The 17,346-nt window shown below is 49.9% G+C and overlaps 2 protein-coding genes across 3 annotated transcripts in view; both read left to right on the top strand.

The window, feature by feature from the left end:
- Positions 1-81: 81 nt before the first annotated feature.
- RAD51D (RAD51 paralog D) lies at positions 82-15,698 on the top strand. Its single transcript, XM_046675377.1, has 10 exons — positions 82-230; positions 508-569; positions 800-918; positions 7,640-7,721; positions 7,961-8,095; positions 8,625-8,720; positions 11,682-11,772; positions 11,888-11,958; positions 14,153-14,317; positions 14,477-15,698. The coding sequence occupies exons 1-10, from the start codon at positions 149-151 to the stop codon at positions 14,558-14,560; spliced, it is 987 nt and encodes a 328-aa protein (XP_046531333.1). The 5' UTR covers positions 82-148; the 3' UTR covers positions 14,561-15,698.
- A 141-nt stretch (positions 15,699-15,839) lies between these two features.
- The window catches only part of RFFL (ring finger and FYVE like domain containing E3 ubiquitin protein ligase), a 71,745-nt gene continuing 70,238 nt past the window's right edge, over positions 15,840-17,346 (top strand). For both annotated transcript variants that reach the window (XM_046675370.1, XM_046675368.1), the window contains exon 1: positions 15,840-16,484. In XM_046675370.1, the coding sequence (XP_046531326.1) occupies positions 16,349-16,484 (136 nt within the window). In that variant the 5' untranslated portion in view covers positions 15,840-16,348. The remainder of the gene's footprint in view (positions 16,485-17,346) is intronic.

The raw sequence follows: 17,346 nt of genomic DNA, 5'->3' as shown, positions 1-17,346 counted from the left end.
CCGCGCGGCCGGCAGGTGGCGCTGCAGGCCGGGCCCCGGGCTCCGTGCGCCGGAAGCGGCGGCCGGCCGGCAGGGCAGGCGGGCGGGCCCGCTGCGAGGGGTGCGCGCCGAGGGCCCGGCGGAAGCCAGCGCGCGGCGCGCAGGCAGCATGGGCCTGCTCAGAGCCGGGTTGTGCCCAGGCCTCACCCAGGACGTGGTCCAGCTGCTGAGGGGCCGCGGCATCAGGACAGGTGGCGGCGTGGGCTCGCCCCGCGTTCCCGGGAGGGGCCTTCCCCTGCCCTGCCCGCCCTGCCCCCGCCACCTGGAGAGGCTCCCCGAGGAAGGGCAGGACCCCTCCGGTGTGCCCGGCTCCCCGCCGGCCCCTCGGCTCTGGTGGTCCGCGTGGGCCTCCCGAGACGGCCTGCCCGGAGCTAGAACTGCGCCCCCATTTCACCGATGAGGGAGAGCCCAGGGGGGGCAAGCCCGGGCCGCCTTCCTGCCAATCAGCCACGCGCGTTTTGTTTTCAGTGGTGGACCTGGTTTCCGCAGACCTGGAGGAGGTGGCCCAGAAATGTGGCTTGTCTTATAAGGTGAGCTGACAGTTCCCATGCTCCCAACCTGGGTGCCTCTGAATGTCCATCTCTGAGCCAAGGGAGCAAAGGGTTTCCAGAGATGGATAAGGGCGTGGAGGGCCGGTGAGACCCCAGGATGCCCCTCCCTCGGCCGGTCCTCGTCGAGTCCTGGGGGTTGCGAGTCCTGGGGGTTGCGGTGGGCTGAAGTGCCCCTGCCCCATGCGGAGTTGCCCCTGCCCCTTCCGCAGGCCCTGGTTGCCCTGAGGCGGGTGCTGCTGGCTCAGTTCTCAGCTTTCCCATTCAATGGCTCTGATCTCTACGAGGAGCTGAAGACCTCCACTGCCATCCTGTCCACCGGCATTGAGAGGTTTGTATGTGTCCTCGGGGAAGGAGGTGAGAGGCCGCAGGCCGGGGCTGCCTCCAGCTGGGCTTCTGATGCTGGAGACTAGAGAGCAGGGTTTTCAAGCTGTGGTGAGGGCAGCGTGGATGACGGGCAGGACTTCTGAGTTCTCATACCCTGTAACAGGGTTTCTCTACCTGGCATTCTAGCGTTTGGGGATGCCTAATTATTTGGTGTGGGGAGCCGGAGCCGGTCCTGTGCGTTGCAGGATGTTTGGCTGCATCCCTGGCCTCTGTCCACTAGATGCCAATAGCACCTCCCTCCCAGGTTGTGACAATCAAAAATGTCTCCAGACATTGTCAGATGATGCCCCAGGCGGTAGAATTGCCCCTGGTTGGAAACCACTGTCGTATCACACAAGGTGTCAGTATTTCATTATTACTTGGCAGGTCAGAGCAACACTTTCTGGCCCTAGCTCCTGTTTCACTTAAGGATAGGGCACGAGAGATTGTGAGAGGACCAGCATTCATTGAGTGCCTACTAAGCTCCAGCCATGACTGTAGGTTACATAATCTCTTCGGTGACTCTGGGAGTTAGTAATTATTAAGCCCACTTGAGTTCTGCCCAAGAGGAGCGAGGGGCAGAGGTGGGGCTCAAGCCCTGGCACTTGAGCCAGAACTTGGTTCATTCCCCATACTCTGCAGCCGGAGGGCACAGGCGAGCTTCCGGAGAAGAGCAGTTCCATTCTGCCGTGTTGTCTGGAGAGGGAAGGAGTTGGAAGACAATAGCCAGTTTTTGGCCAAAGAAGTCTGACCTCTCCCCTGGCCTGCTTGTGCAGAATTTGATGAAGAGCTCAGCCACCAGAGAGGTCCGGATCGGTCTGGCCCTTGCCGTTTCCATAACACGTTCTCTTGGCACGGTCCATGCAGCGTGGTGCTTGCTCCCCTTGGTTGGGGGTCCGAGTCCATTGTCCATCAAGCACTGGCTGAGTGCCTCCTGGGGGCTCTGTGTGAGGTTGTACTGAGTGCCTGCTGCCTAGTAGATACATGAGATGATTTGTGTGCGAGTGAGGCGAGGCTCCTGCACTTAAGGGGCGTGGGGTCTAGTGGGTAGACACAAGTGTAAGCAGGGGGAGGCAGCATGGGGGGGGGCGTTATTAACAGAAAGTCGACTTGGCCTTTGGGCTCAGGGAACTTATATAACCAAGAGGAGCTTATAAAACCAGCATACACAGAGGAGGCATTCAGGGAGCCGTCAAGTGGTGAACTGGCAGGAGTGCAGCTGCGTGGGGTCACTGCAGGGGGCATCAGAGTGGCTCAGGAAGCTCTGAAAGGAGGCAGGCCTTGGCCATTGAGGAGTGGATGGGCTTTCTCTGCCTGCTTACCGAGAACTGGGCGCCGTGCTCGCACCTCACGGTGCATTATATTATTTGTTCTTCACAGCCACCAATGAGCGCATTATGGTTAAAATCACCATTCTAAAGATGAGGAAACTGGGACTCAGGTCACACGCCTTGCTCAAGAAGGCACAGCTAGTAAATGGCAGACCAGGCACTTGAAGTCATGTCTGTCACACTCCTAACTCCAGGGACCGAGCTCTCACTCGCCTGCCCTCTTGCCTCCCTGGAGGTGGGAGGCCGTTCTGTGAAAGCAGAGCCACAGGCAGTGGGGTGGAGGTGTGCACGGTGGACTGGAGTAGGGAGGCTGGCACGAGAGAGGCCAAGGAGAGAGGTGGCGGGGACGGCGGGGGGCAAGTCCCATCTAGGGCAGGTGACAGCAGGAGGTGAGTCGAAGAAGAGATGTGACAAGCTGTACTGCCGGGTGTGATATAGGCGTGAGGAATCAAAGATGACTCGCTGAGTTTCTCGCCTTCCTTGGTGTTCTCTGAACAGTTAATGGGTGTAACTTCACAAAGGGAGGGGGTCAATTCCATGGTCAAGAATTTGGGAAATGCTTCATTACCCCGAATTGAACAGGTTTCTTTGTTGTATGCCTTCTCCGAGCCTTTAGTGCTGATGTGTAGGCCCATAGAACACGGAGTGTGCCTTGGAAGAAACTGCATTGATGGGGGGAGATTGGTGGCTCTTTTAAAGACCAGCTATATCTTGCTCATCTCTATATCTCAATTTTAGAATAAGGCCTTCAAGAAATGTCAGGCCTTTAGACGATGTCTGAATGAATGACTGAAAGCCAGCTCAGAGGGAACGGTGTAGGATAAACCCCAGAAATCACTTGTATTCAAAACAAGTGGTAAAACCCCAGGTGGACTTCTGCTCCACAAGGCAGACCGGGGGTCTCTCTCCATGTTGATGGGCCGACTAAGAGGAGATTGGTAGGAAGGTCCTCTAAGCTGTAGGAGAGCTGGAAGGCAAACAGATGAGAAGTCAGCTGGGGAGTGGATTTGGGAATTCCTTACACAGCGTGATCCTCACAGCCAAGAAAGTGGTTGATTCTTTTTTTCTTTTTTTTGAGGAAGATTAGCCCTGAGCTAACTGCTGCCAGTCCTCCTCTTTTTGCTGAGGAAGGCTGGCCCTGAGCTAACATCCATGCCCATCTTCCTTACTTCATATGTGGGACGCCTACCACAGCATGGCGTGCCAAGCGGTGCCATGTCTGCACCTGGGATCCAAACCAGTGAACCCCGGACCGCCGAAGTGGAATGTGCGCACTTAACCAGTGAGCCACCGGGCCGGCCCCGAGAGTGCCTTTCTAACCAGTTCCCAGGTGCCGCTGATGCTGCTGGTCTGGGAAGCACACCGGGAGAACCACTGCTGTAATGAACTGGGGGTTCTCTGACCTCAGTGGAAGAAATGAGATCCAGGGGTGGCCAAGGCTCAATGTGCTTTAAACAGGTGCTTATTAAACAGAGACAGGATGAATACAGTTATTCCAAGAAGCCATGGGGCTGGAGTGATAACCAGAGTGTTTGACTGGCAGAGGCCTGTGGTTATAATGATGGGGTCCCTGGAATTGAAACAGATGGGTGCTTACTGAGGTGCTGCTGGCCACATACAGAGGGGTCATGGGAGGTCTTCAGGAACCTTTTCAGAGGACTGGAGCCCGTGAAGGTGATTGCAGGGTAGAAAAGGGATGCGTGTAGTCAGGACACGGAGGCACTGGTGTAGGCTGTGGCAGAGGAGGAGCAGCTCCAGCCCGCAGGTTGGACGGGACATTGCAGGTGGGCAGTGACCTATTTCATGGTGGTTCAAGGACAGAACCTGGGTTAGGAGTTGACTCTGTCCTGAGTTTCTCCCAAGGCTTCCATAGCTGGAGTGTTGACAACATAGGAACTAAATAGTACCATTCTATCACTCATTTCTCTGGGAACATTTACTGTGTGTCTCCTGTGTTTGAGGCATGTGCTAGTGATGGGGACGTAACAGTGAACAAGGCCCAGGTCTTGCCTCAGGGCGCTCCAGGCCAAACGGGGAAGACAGACGAAAACAAGCAAATGGAAAATAATTACAAAGTCCTAGAACTAATTGTGAATTCAGCAAGGTTGCAGCGTACAAGATCAACACACAAAAATCAGTTGCATTTCTATATACTCAGAATGAACATGTGGAAATGGAAATTAAAAACCCAATACCGTTTACAACTGCTCCAAAGAAAATGAAATACTTAGGTCTAACCCTAACCAAACAGGCATAGGATCTGTATGCTGAAATTAAAAATTGCTGATGAGAGAAATCAAAGACGACTCCAGTAAATGGAGAGACATACTGTGTTCTTGGATCGGGAGACTCAACATTGTAAAGATGTCATTTCTCCATAAATTGGTCTATAGATTGAATGCAGAAAATCCTGGCAAGGTTTTTTGTAGAAATAGGCTTATTCTATTAATTACATGGAAAAGCCAGTGACCTAGAATAGCTAAAACAATTTTGAAAAAGAAAAAGTTGGAGGAATCAGGGGCTGCCCTGTGGCCTAGTGACTAAGTGTGGCGTGCTCTGCTTTGGCAGCCTGGGTTCAGTTCCTGGGCATGGACCTATACCACTTGTCGGCAGCAGTGTTGTGGCGGTGACACACACAAAATAGAGGAAGATTGGCACAGATATTGGCTCAGAGCAAATCTTCTTCAAGCAAAAAGGGGAAGATTGGCAACAGATGTTAGCTCAGGGCCAATCTTCCTCAGCAAAAAAAAAAAAAAAAAAAAAAAAGTTGGAGGAATCACTCTACCAAATGTTAAGGCTTACCGTATACCTACAGTAATCAAGACAAGTGCAGTATTGCAAATAACAAGGCACACAGATCAATGGAGTGGAAGGGAGAACCCAGAAATAGCCCCACAAGAATCTCCAGCTGATTTTTGACAAAGGTACAAAAACACTTCAATGGAGGAGGGATATAGCCTTTTGAACAAATGGTGCTGGAGTTATTGGACATCATAAGTAATAAATAGTGTAAACCTCCCACCTTATACAAAAATTAAAAATGGATCATGAACTTAAATGTAAAACTTAAGCTTTTAGAACAAAACAGAGAAGAAAATCTTTGGGAACCTGGGCCAGGCAAAGTGTTCTTAGATTTGACACCAAAAGTATGATCCAAAAAAAAATTGATAAATTTAAAAAATCAAAATAATAGCTTTTGCTTGCAAAAGAGGATGAAAATACAAGCTATAGAGTGGGGAAAATATTTGCAAGCCACAAGTTCAGCAAAAGACTTGCATATAATACATAAAGAATTCCTAAAACTCAACAGTAAAACAATCCAATTAAAAAATGGGCAAAAGACATGAACAGGCATTTCACCAAAGAGGACATCCAGGTGGCAAATAATCAGATGAAAAGATGTTCAACATCATTAATTATGAGGGAACTGCAAATTAAAACCATAGTAAGGGGCCGGCCTGGTGGCACAGCAGTTAAGTTTGCACATTCTACTTCGGGTGTGGACAAGGCACCACTCAGCAAGCTGTGCTGTGGCAGGCGTCCCACATATAAAGTGGAGGAAGATGGGCATGGATGTTAGCTCAGGGCCAGTCTTCCTCAGCAAAAAGAGGATTGGCGGCAGATGTTAGCTCAGGGTTAATCTTCAAAAAAAAAAAAAAAAGAAAAGCCACAATAAGATATTACTACACCTACCAGAATGGCTAAAATAAAAAATGGTGATAACACCAAATGCTGGTGAGGATGTGGACAAACTGGATCACTCATACATTGCTAGTGGGAAAGTAAAATGGCATAGCCACTCTGGAAAATGGCGGTTTCTTACAACATTGATAGGCACTCACCATATAACCCAGCAATTGCATTCTTGGGCATTTGTTCCAGAAAAATTAAAGCTTAGGTTTACACAAAAACCTGTACGTGAATGTTCATAGCAGTTTTTTTCATAACTGCCCCAAACTGGAAACAGGGAACATGTCCTTCAGTGGATGAATAGCTGAACAAACTTGGTATGTTCGTACCCTGGAGTACTACTCAGCAATAAAAAGGAACAAACCGTTGATGCACGCAACAGCTTGGATGGATCTCAAGGGAATGATGTGGCGTGAAAGAAGCCAGTCACAAAGGTTACATACTGTATGATTCTAGGTGCATAACATTTTTTTTTTTAAGAAAGATTTTATTTTTCCTTTTTCTCCCCAAAGCCCCCTGGTACATAGTTGTATATTTTTAGTTGTGGGTCCTTCTAGTTGTGGCATGTGGGATGCCACCTCAGTATGGCTTGATAAGCGGTGCCATGTCCACACCCAGGATCTGAACCGGGAAAACCCTGGGCCGCTGAAGTGGAGCGCGTGAACTTAACCACTTCGCCACAGGGCCGGCCCCCATAACATTCTTGAAATAATGTAATAGTAGAGATGGAGAACAGATGAGTGGTTGTCAAGGCTTAGGGATTAGGGGTGGAGAGAAGGGATGTGGCTATAAAAGGGTAGCAACAAGGGAGCCTTGTAGTGATGGAAATGTTCTGTGTCTTGATAAAATGGCATAGAATTCTAGACGGACACACACGGGCGTAACACTGGTGAAATCTGAATGTGCTCTGTGGATTGCCCCAGGTCAGCCTGTGCTGCTGTACTGTGGTACAATACATCTTGTAGTGCAGGATGCTACCATTAGGTGAAACTAGGTGAAGGGTACACGGGACCTCCCTGTACATTTTTTTGCAACTTCCTGTGAATCTATAATTAGTTCAAAGTTTAAAAAAATGACAGATTGGGGGCCAGCCCGGTGGTGCAGTGGTTAAGTGCACACGTTCCACTTTGGCGGCCCGGGGTTCGCCAGTTCGGATCAGATCATGGGTGCAGACATGGCACCGCTTGGCAAGCCATGCTGTGGCAGGCGTCCCACATATAAAGTAGAGGAAGATAGGCATGAATGTTAGCTCAGGGCCAGTCTTCCTCAGCAAAAAGAGGAGGATTGGCAGCAGTTAGCTCAGGGCTAATCTTCCTCAAAAAAAAAAAAGACAAATTATGAGAAATGCTATCAAGGAAACCCACAAGAGACTGAGATGGAAAATGAAAGGAGCATCTTTTGATAGGGCGGCAAAGACGTCTGTTGGGAGGTTGGTCTTTAAGCTGAAGTGAAAGGATGAGGAGGCGCCAGAGGAGGAATGTTTCGCCGTGCACTCTTTCCCCAAAGGGAACTCCACCAGGACAAGCCTCCTGGCTGGAGATGTTCAGAATGTCTCTGGACAGAACCAGTGGTTGGAAGGAGTGTCTTGCTTTTCTTCTTGGTTCCTACTCCCTCTTTGTCTCCAATCCCCTGGGTTGATTCTCTTCCCCCCTCTTCTGCCATCAGCCTGGACAAACTGCTTGATGCTGGTCTCTATACTGGAGAAGTGACTGAAATTGTAGGAGGCCCAGGTAGCGGCAAAACCCAGGTACACGTGTGGCCAGCAGCCAGGAGGAGTGAGGGAGGTGGGTGCATAGCCCTGGATCCCTGGGGAGCTTCTGCCATTGTGCTCGCGATTCAGAGCTCAGAAGAGAGAAGGCAGTGGTGAGGACAGGGGCTTGAACTTGGCCCATTCATGTTGCTGGGATCTGGACAAGATTTGGTGGGGAGCTCCCATTCTGGGCCCTCTTTGAGGGCTCAAGTTCAGCCAGCGCCCCGTCTACTCAGGTATGTCTTTGTGTGGCTGCAAATGTGGCCCATGGCCTGCAGCAGAACGTCCTGTACATCGATTCCAGTGGAGGGCTGACCGGCTCCCGCCTTCTCCAGCTCCTTCAGGCCAGAACCCCAGATGAGGAAGAGCAGGTAAGGGGCAAGGGAGCTGGGTTCCTTTGAGGTTCTGACACAAAAAGACCTCATTATCCCTTACATTGCAAGAATTTGGGCCATTTGGATGAATAGTTATTTCTGGCTTTGGAACTTGCTGTTCTATTAATACTTCCTATATTCCTCAAGCCTCCCCTGTTATGACATCACCCCAGCTTGGATGCTGCCCACGCTGATCCTTCCAAGAACCCCAGCTCCCCACATACCCTGATTCAGGCCTGGCAACCAGCCAGCATCTGTGTTTCTATCCCATTTCTTGCCCTTGGCAGACGTGACTAATCAGTCCTGTCATTCTTTCCCGCTGAGCTCTGACTTGGCTTTGCAGCTCGGCCCCAAGCAGCCACCACTGTGAGAACTGACTCATTAGGCAAAGCCCATGTACCACCCTGGACCTGAGTCCTTGTGTCTAGGGGTCGCTTCCTGCTCAGCCTTAAAATCCCCCTTCATCTTGCTCAATCCCCTGCTCCCTCTTATCCAAAGCCCCTCCTTCTCTCTCCTCCCTCTTCAGGCAGGAGCTCTCCAGAGGATCCAGGTGGTGCGTGCATATGACATCTTCCAGATGCTGGACGCGCTGCAGGACCTCCGAAGCACTGTGGCTCAGCGGGTGAGCATGCTGTTCTGCCCCTCTTGCTTCACCCAGCTTGCCGGCTGCTGTCTGTATGTGGGCAGGTGTCCTACTACATACTCTGTTTGGAAATGCAGATGCGCAGTCTGGTGACTCCAGCTCTGCTTGCCACTCCCAGGATGGGACTCCTGAATGCTTAATTCATTCCTCCTCAGTGCCTCATTGTTCACATGCCCATCTTCCCCACTAAAGTAAGCCCCTTGAGCGCAAGGATCATGTCAGAGTCATCTCTGCATTCCCCCACTGGATTAGTTAGCATTACTTTCAGCTGCAAGTGCTAGAGTCTGTCTGACAGATATTTGAACCTGGAGGACATTTAATTATCTCACATGAGTCTGGAGGTTGGCAGGTCCACAATATCAGGGCTCTAGGTTGGTGTGTCTGATCTCCTATTCTTCTCCCTCATGACTGCAAAGTGGCTGCTATAGCTCTAAGCATGTCTTCACACATGTACATCCATATGCAGGGCAGTAGAAAATAAATGCCTCTTTTTTGTACTTCTTCCCTTTTATCAGGGAAGAAAAATCTTTCTCCAGAACCCACTAGTAGATTTCCCACTTCGCCTTATATCTAGTTGGTCAACTGAGTTATGGGGCTGGCCCGGTGGTGCAGCAGTTAACTGTGCATGTTCCGCTTCAGTGGCCCAGGGTTTACCGGTTCGGATCCCAGATGTGGACATGGCACCGCTTGGCAAGCCATGCTGTGGGAGGCGTCCCACATATAAAAAAAGGGAGGAAGATGGGCATGGATGTTAGCTCAGGGCCAGTCTTCGTCAGCAAAAAGAGGAGGATTGGCAGCAGTTAGCTCAGGGCTAATCTTCCTCAAAAAAAAACAAAACAAAACCAAACTGAGTTATATGTGTGTCTTAGACCAGGGGTTGGGCCCACCTTCCCTGATGCCAGGAGATTTCTGTCTAGTACCTGAACACACTCAGAGTCCTGTTAACAAGAAAGAGGGGTATGGAATGGCATTTGGGTTGGTACCCTCCTACACCTGCTGGATGCCTAGACAGGACTTGGTGCACTGATTTCCAGACTACTAGATTGGAAAATACCTTAGAGAGAATAGTTTAATTCATTTTAAACTTTTTCTCTCACCCCAAAGCGTGACATGTTCCTGTGGGCATACCCAGGATTGTGTATAAAGTAAATCATTTTTACACACTTTGGTACATATGACAGTTGAACAAATACTTGCCATTGGAGTCATAGCTGCTTATGACCCACGTGTGTGTTGAGACATGAAGGCAAACATCCTGATCTGATCCAGCCCTCGTTTCTAGAGATGAGGAGAGTGAGGGCTGGAGAAGCTCAGTGAGTTGCCCGGAGTCACCACATGTTTAGGATAAGAACTAAGCTTATAAGCCCAAAATCTCAACTCTCAGGTCAAAAGACTACATTTTTTACTGTAGGAGCGTTAGATGGTATATATTCTATTGCATAACAAGTTACCACAAACTTAGTGACTTACAACAACCCATCTTTACTACCTCACAGTTTTCATGGGTCAGGCGTCTGGGCGCAGCTGAGCTGGGTCCCCTGCTTGGTGTCTCATGAGGCCATGATCAGGGCGGCATCTGGGCCGTGTTTTCATCTGGAGGCTCACCTGGGGAAGAAGCTGCTTACAGTCCACTCAGGTTGTTGGCAGAATTCATTTCCTAGCTGCTCCAGTTTCTTGCTGGCAGTGGGCCAGAGGTCCCCTTTAACTCCTGGTGGCTGCCCACTGTTCCCTGCCATTTGGCCCTTTCCAAAGGCACTTCACAGCATGGCCATTTGCTTCTTCAAGACAGCAGGAGAGTGAGAGCAAAATGCAGCACGCAATCGTATTTAAAACATAATGTAATCACGGGAGTGACATCCCATTGCCTTTGCCATCTGATGTAGCCTAATCAAGAGAGTGACATTCCAACATCTTTGACATTTTATTAGTGAGAAGCAAGTCACAGGACTTAGCCACAGTCAAGGGGAGGGGATTTGACAAGGGCTCAGATACCTAGAGGTGGGGATCGTGGGGACCACCTTAGGGTCTGTCTGCCACGGATGACCTGACAGCTCCATGGCTGCAAGCTGTCCTATTTTGGCCAGAGATTTCAACTTGCTCTCTCAGAGAGTGAGGGAGAGCTAAGCCGATTTCAGTTTTAGCTTCTCTCTTTTCCACCAACCTCTCTTAGACAAGCTGATGACTGGCCAAGAGTCAGTAACTGGAAGATGAGGGGAGACGTGCAAAAGAGACCAGATAATGCTGAGTATCCAAGACTTGGCCAACACAAAGTGAAAAAAAAGTTGTGGAAACAGAATCAGCAAATGACGGGGTATAAGGACTAAGGAGAGAAGAAAGGAAGCGTCAAAGACGGTTTAGGTCTGATAAACCAGGAGGATGGTAATGCTTGTGTAGAGACAGAAAATTATGGTTTTCACAGATGGCTGTCTGTATAGTCTATATTTGGAACCATTTTAGTTGTGGAAGATGAGGCCCCACAGGAATGATCTGAAAGGAGAAACTGAAGTAAAGAGAAGGCTAAACTCTTCAGCAAAGGAAGTTAGGAATTTGGGAAGCAGGCAGGAGAAGGAGAAGAGGAGCCTGACAAGATGATGGGGGGCTGGCCGTAAGGAGAAAGGTGGTCACTGAGAAAATTCCTGACCGGGGGCAACAGGACTCTGAACAGGGATTTGTCACATTTAATTATTTTGGGGTATCTGTGATGTTCTGTGACTTAATCTCTCTCTGTCCACCCAAGTCTTCAGCAGAATCTGTTATACAGACAAATAGGGGTGGGGAAAGATGACATTGCTGACGTTCCATGATGCCTGTGCTCCTGGGTTTGGGGTCTGGGGAGGTTATTTCTTACCAGTTTCTGATAGAGGAGCAAGCTTGTCCTGGAATGGGTGCCCCCTAGAGGCCAGCTGGTTCATGGCACATACCTCCCCCCCGAACCCCCAGGTGAGCGGTTCTTCCGGGACTGTGAAGGTGGTGGTTGTGGACTCGGTCACCGCGGTGGTCTCCCCACTTCTGGGAGGTCAGCAGAGGGAAGGTGAGTGGTGTGGCAGAGCCCAGGGTTAGGGATGGGATCTGGCCTTCCCCTCTGGAGGCCAGTCCCCGCCCAGTCCCTGAGGCCCTGCCGCCTTCCCCCTCTGCCTCTCCTCCAGGCTTGGCCTTGATGATGCAGCTGGCCCAAGAGCTGAAGACCCTGGCCCGGGACCTTGGCCTGGCAGTGGTGGTGAGGAAGTGGGCTCAGCCAGCTGTGCTTCTCTTGTCTGGGATCCCTGGGCTTCACCAAGTGGGGACTTGAAATGAACTTGATTTCTAATTATAGCTCTCTATTTCTCTTAACTGGCAGCTTCTGAACTCCCAAAGTGGCCCTTTACGAAAGGGTCATAGCTGCACTTTCCTGAGTCATCTAGAGCGCTGGACTGTGAGGGGACGGGACCATAAATAGCCAAGTGTTCAGGGACAACCTTGTTTTCCTTTTTCCTTTCTTTAAGTCAAGTTTACTGAGGTGTAATTCACATAGAGTAACTCTCTCCTTGTTTGAAGTTTGACTAATGGATACTGTCGTATCCAGTCTTGTTACACCACCACAGTCAAGATACAGCATATTTCCATCCCCCCATGAACGTCCCCCAACCCCAGATAACCACTGATGTCGTTTTTGTCCCAGTAGTTTTGCCTTTCCCAGAGCTTCATAGAAAGAGATCTTTTTGCTTTTTAAGTAACTTTTTCTGCTTATAGAATAGTTTCTTAAAAGTCTGCCTGCTTCTCCTAGAAAGGGTAAAAAATAATTAAATAGAAGAGTCAAATTTGTAAGCAGTCTCCACATCCACAGAAACCATATTCATATTTTTATATTTCTCCATATAATCTCTTTTTTTTGGTGAGGAAGATTGGCCCTGAGCTAACACCTGTTGCCCATCTCTCTCTTTTTGCTTGAGGAAGAGTGGCCCTGAGCTAACATCTCTGCCCATCGTCCTGTTTTGTACTTGGGTCGCTGCCACAACATGGCTTGACAAGTAGTGTCGGTCTGTGCTTGGGATCTGAATCTCTGGACCTGGGCCACCGAAGTGGGGTACACCGAACTTAACCACTGTGCCACTGGGCCTGCCCCCATAAAATCTTTTCTCTCTGCTTACATACATGTACTTTTAACCAACTTTCCAACTAAACTGTAACCTTGTTTAAAAAAAAAGAGTTATTTCATTCCATTTTCTATATTTTTAAATAGATTCTTTAAGAATGCCAGTTTTAGCAGTTACTTATTATTTTGTTTAATTCTTATATTACAGGGGCCTGTACACTTTTTCTGTAAAGGGCCAGATAGTAAGTAATTGAGGCTTTATGGCCTTTATAGTCTATGTTGCAACTACTCAACTCTGCCTGTAGAAGAGGAGAACAAGCATGGACAAGACCTAAACAAATGGGCATGGCTATGTCCCAGTGACACTTGATTTTCAAAAACAATTTGGGGACTAAATTTGGCCTGTGGGCAGTAGTTTGCAGACCCCTGGTGTACCATAACCTTCTATTTCCTGATTTGGGGCCTTTAGGTCACCAGTTTTTCTCTATTTTAAATAAAACTATAGTGAACATCCTCATATCTAAATCTCTTTGCACATCTCATACTATTTCCTCAAACTCCTAAAAGTATAATTATTGAGTCAGGGATGCTTGTATTTTTAAATGTCTAGATATGACATTGCTAAATTTCCAGGAAGGTTATAGTAATTTGTGCACCCACCGGCAGTGTAAGAGGATCTGCTTTCCTCTTCTTTTGTTCTTGTACTGGGTCCCAGGGCCTCCCTCTCCTGACTTGAGGATGTATGTGATCACCTGCTGTGTGCCAGGCTCTGGCTTAGGCAGTGGGCATTCAGTGAGGAACAAGCCACAGCCCCTGCCATGGGGGGTCGGTGTGTGGGGGGAGAGCCTCATCAGGAGGATGCTCTGAGCCTTGGGTTGCTCACCTGTGATCAACCTGGGCAGAGTAGAGCTGACAACCAGATTAGGACCTCCCTTCCAGAACTGCCCGCACCCCCACCCACACAGATGTACTCCCTGACACAAAGAGCTGGTGGACATGGTCTCAGGATGCCCGTCTGCTGAGTGGGGGTGTGGTAGGTTCAAGCCCACCGCTGGTTCCCTCCAGGAAAGTGCAGGCAGCTCTACTTATTCCCTGACGTGCACCCCATCACCTGTTGGAGTTAAGCCTGAGGCATTGTGGCTTAGTGGAAGGAGCTGTGCACAAGTTAGGAGCCCAGGGTTATAGTTCCAGACCTGCCATCGATAAGTCATGGAGCCTTGGGGAGGTCGTTTCTGTGCGCCAGGCCTCAGTTTTCCCGTCTGTAAGATGAAGCAGTAGGAGCAGACGTCCTCTACACTTGCATTATGGATCTCTAAGTCTTTGATTCTTTCTGCCACAGGTGACCAACCACATGACCCGAGAGAGGGACAGCGGGAAGCTCAAACCTGCCCTCGGACGCTCCTGGAGCTTTGTGCCCAGCACTCGGATTCTCCTGGATACGGGCGAAGGAGCAGGAGCATCAGGCAGTCAGCGCACGGCATGTCTGATCAAATCTCCCCGTCTGGTGAGCTGGGCCCTGGGGAGAACCAGTAGTCTGGGCCCTTGAGAGCGGTTTCTATGTCTTACAGAGGAATTCTTGGATGCCGAGACCTTAGAACCAAAGAGGCAACCCTCTTGGGTTGCTTACCTCAAAAACTTGCCCTTCCCGCCTGTCTTCTTCCAGCCAACAGGTTTCCAGGAGACAGTAGACATTGGGACCTGGGGCACTCTGAAGCAGAGCCCAGCGTTACAGGGACATCCGACATGACTGTGCTGTTGACTGGGAAAGGGAGAGACATCAAGGCCCCAACTCTCCTGAGCAGTAATGCCTGCTGTCCCCTGCCACCCAGCCCTTGGGACTGCAGTAGAAGCTCTTGGACTGGGCAGAAGAGATGTCTATGTTTGCCTAGCTTCTCTTTCTCACACAGCTACAGGCAAGAGAGAATGCTGTGGTGGAAGGACCCAGACATTCATGCTGGTGCCACGTTCTCTTCCCTTGTTTCCTACCATGTGTGTTTCCAGTGGGAGCCGAGTTCACTGTGGCTTGGGGCATCTCTGGAGAGACACACTAGTGACTGGATGGATGACCCTGTGTGCCACCATTGTACCTGCGCTCTGTCCCTACACAGTGACTAAGCCATGAAGCCTCTAGCTTGCTTTTGTTTCTGTTTTTTTTGCCTGTTTTTCCATCTATAAGATGGGGCTCCCTTTCCCTCAGGTCTGTTTGTAAGTTACTGGGTGGAAAGTAACCTCGTAAATGTAAAACTCTTCATCTATCTCCTGCTCTTACAAATATAAAAAGGAAAATCCCCCCGCCCCACAGCCACCTGATTTCCCCCAGAAGGCTTTTTTTCAGTTTCCCCCAGTGAGGCCCCAAACGACTGTCGTTCCTTTTTGCCTTCTGCTGATTGGGTTTCACACACCTGCCCACATCACCATGACCAGGTGAGATGTGAGCTCGCTGCAATCCCAGGGATATAGTTTAACAGGAAAAGAGGCTGTGACCTGCTCCTGGTGAATCCAGCCACTTGTTTAATATACATGGCGCCCTGTGGGGCTCCTCCACAGTACAGAGTAACCAGAGGTGCTGAACCGTGGCCTTGCCCGTAAACAGACAGGAGAATTTGCACAGTAAATAGAGCCAGCTGGGAAAATTGATGCTGGCGTAAATAATACATGGCAAATCTAGTCCTTTATGCAGAAATTCATGGCCAGTGGCTCCGAGATGCAATATAATTACGCTTCTCTTCCTGCCAGCTGTACCACGGCCTAGTGCCCTGGTGGATAAAATAACCCCCGCTGTCTGTGACCAGCACTGTGGCCCTGCGTCTGAGAGCTGTAACCCTGGCTGGGAGGGGAGGAGCACACCAGGGAAAGGAGAATAAAAGGCAAAGTAGAGAAATGATCAGGGTTGTTTGCTGACTACCTTTTTTAAAGGAAGGTCGCCTTTCTCAGAGAACCTGTTATGTAATTAATTAGTTGTGCTTTGGCTACGGGACAAGGGGGTCAGAGTTGTACGTAGAAGATAGGACATTTAGAGATGATGAAGGCAGCAGGGATAGGAGTGAGAAGTAGGGAGGACTTGGAATGAGTGGTGGACGGGCTCAAGGGTATCTGCCTGAGTGAGGACAGGGTTGGTGGGCTCAAGACCGGGGGAACCCGGATGCTGCTGCTGTCACAGAAGACTCCAGGAGAAATTAATCTTCAATATCCTTATACCATGAGTGGTTGGCTCATTTCTACAACCATAGCAGGACATGATATGTTAAGCTAGGAATGGCAAGTCCCTGGCGCTTGTACCATTTGGGCATCCTGAGCCCATGTAGACATCATCAGTCAGGCAAGCATTCCTTTTTTTGTTGAGGAAGATTGGCCCTGAGCTAACATCTATGTCAGTCTTCCTCTATTTTGTATGTGGGACGTCACCACAGCGTGCCTTGATGAGCGGCATGTAGATCTGCACCTGGGATCTGAACCCATGAGCCCCGAGCCACCAAAGTGGAGTGTGTGAACTTAACCGCTACGCCAATGGACTGGCCCCCAAGCATTCTTTTTTATGGAGTTCAAAGTCTTTCGCAGTTTTTCTCCACTCAGCACTCCAGGTAGCCGCAACCATCAGTTGGAGTTGACCTTCAGGGTGGAGCTGGTTGCCACCTCTGCCCTGGGCAGATCTGCCATGTTTCCTGTATGTGGTAAGTCCAGGTGCTTAGTCCCTGACTGAGGATCCTTGAATAATGTGGTTTGAGAGGCCTGTAAAGATCACATGTCCCATCCTGTCATCTAACAGAGAAGGAACCTGAGGCCCAAAGAGGAGAAGTGATAGTCCCAGTTGCAGTACAGGGGCTGGAACCCTGGACTCCTGGTTCCTAGGCCAGGACTCCTATCTCCATGTTGCCTTTAGTTTCTAATCACACAGTTCTGCTCCCGCTGAGGCAGTTACTCCAGCCAAAGGCGCCACAGCCCTCACCCCCGTGAGAAGGCCCCCCATTCACTGCTACTTCAGACCATCCTGTGACATTCCTTGCCTCTCACAATTTGCTTCTTCCTTGGGCCTTGGCCTTAGACCAGGGCTTTCTCTCGAGAGGCGTGCCACCACTGCATGCTCCGTCCCAGGCACCCCACGCCCTGCAGTTTGCCTACAGGGCTTGGGCCACGCTGGCTTTCCTGCCCGAGTGCCTTTTGCTCCCTCTGCTTGTGCCTCCATGCACACCCACCCTGACATCCTCCCCTTTTTCTGCATCAACTGTTAGACATCATAACCCCCCTGTACCACTCGCTCACTCTCTGTTCATTTGCCTGCCCATGAGCCCAAGATCGACTTTAAGGGCTCCCATGTCAATGCTCAGTACAGTCATGTGCTGCATAGTGACATTTCGGTCAATGGCAAAGTACGTAGTGGTCCTATTAGGTTAGTACTATATAACCTAGGTGTGTGGTAGGCTATACCGTCCAGGTTTGTTTAAGTACACTCTGATGTTTGCACAATGGTGAAATTGCTTGCCGTGTTTCTCAGAACATATCCCTGTCATTAAGCAACGCATGGCTGTAATTGTT

This window comes from Equus quagga, chromosome 11 (assembly GCF_021613505.1).
Source record: "Equus quagga isolate Etosha38 chromosome 11, UCLA_HA_Equagga_1.0, whole genome shotgun sequence".
Lineage (NCBI taxonomy): Eukaryota > Metazoa > Chordata > Mammalia > Perissodactyla > Equidae > Equus > Equus quagga.
The sequence above is the reverse complement of the archived record's forward strand: the minus strand, read 5'-3'. Positions and strand labels throughout refer to the sequence as shown.

Excerpts from the sequence above, each read along its gene's own strand:
- RAD51D (XM_046675377.1), top strand. The coding sequence starts at position 149 with ATGGGCCTGCTCAGAGCCGGGTTGTGCCCAGGCCTCACCCAGGACGTG. Across the intron at positions 231-507 it reads GGGCCGCGGCATCAGGACAG|TGGTGGACCTGGTTTCCGCA; the intron begins GTGGCGGCGTGG and ends TTTTGTTTTCAG. Across the intron at positions 8,721-11,681 it reads GAAGCACTGTGGCTCAGCGG|GTGAGCGGTTCTTCCGGGAC; the intron begins GTGAGCATGCTG and ends CCGAACCCCCAG.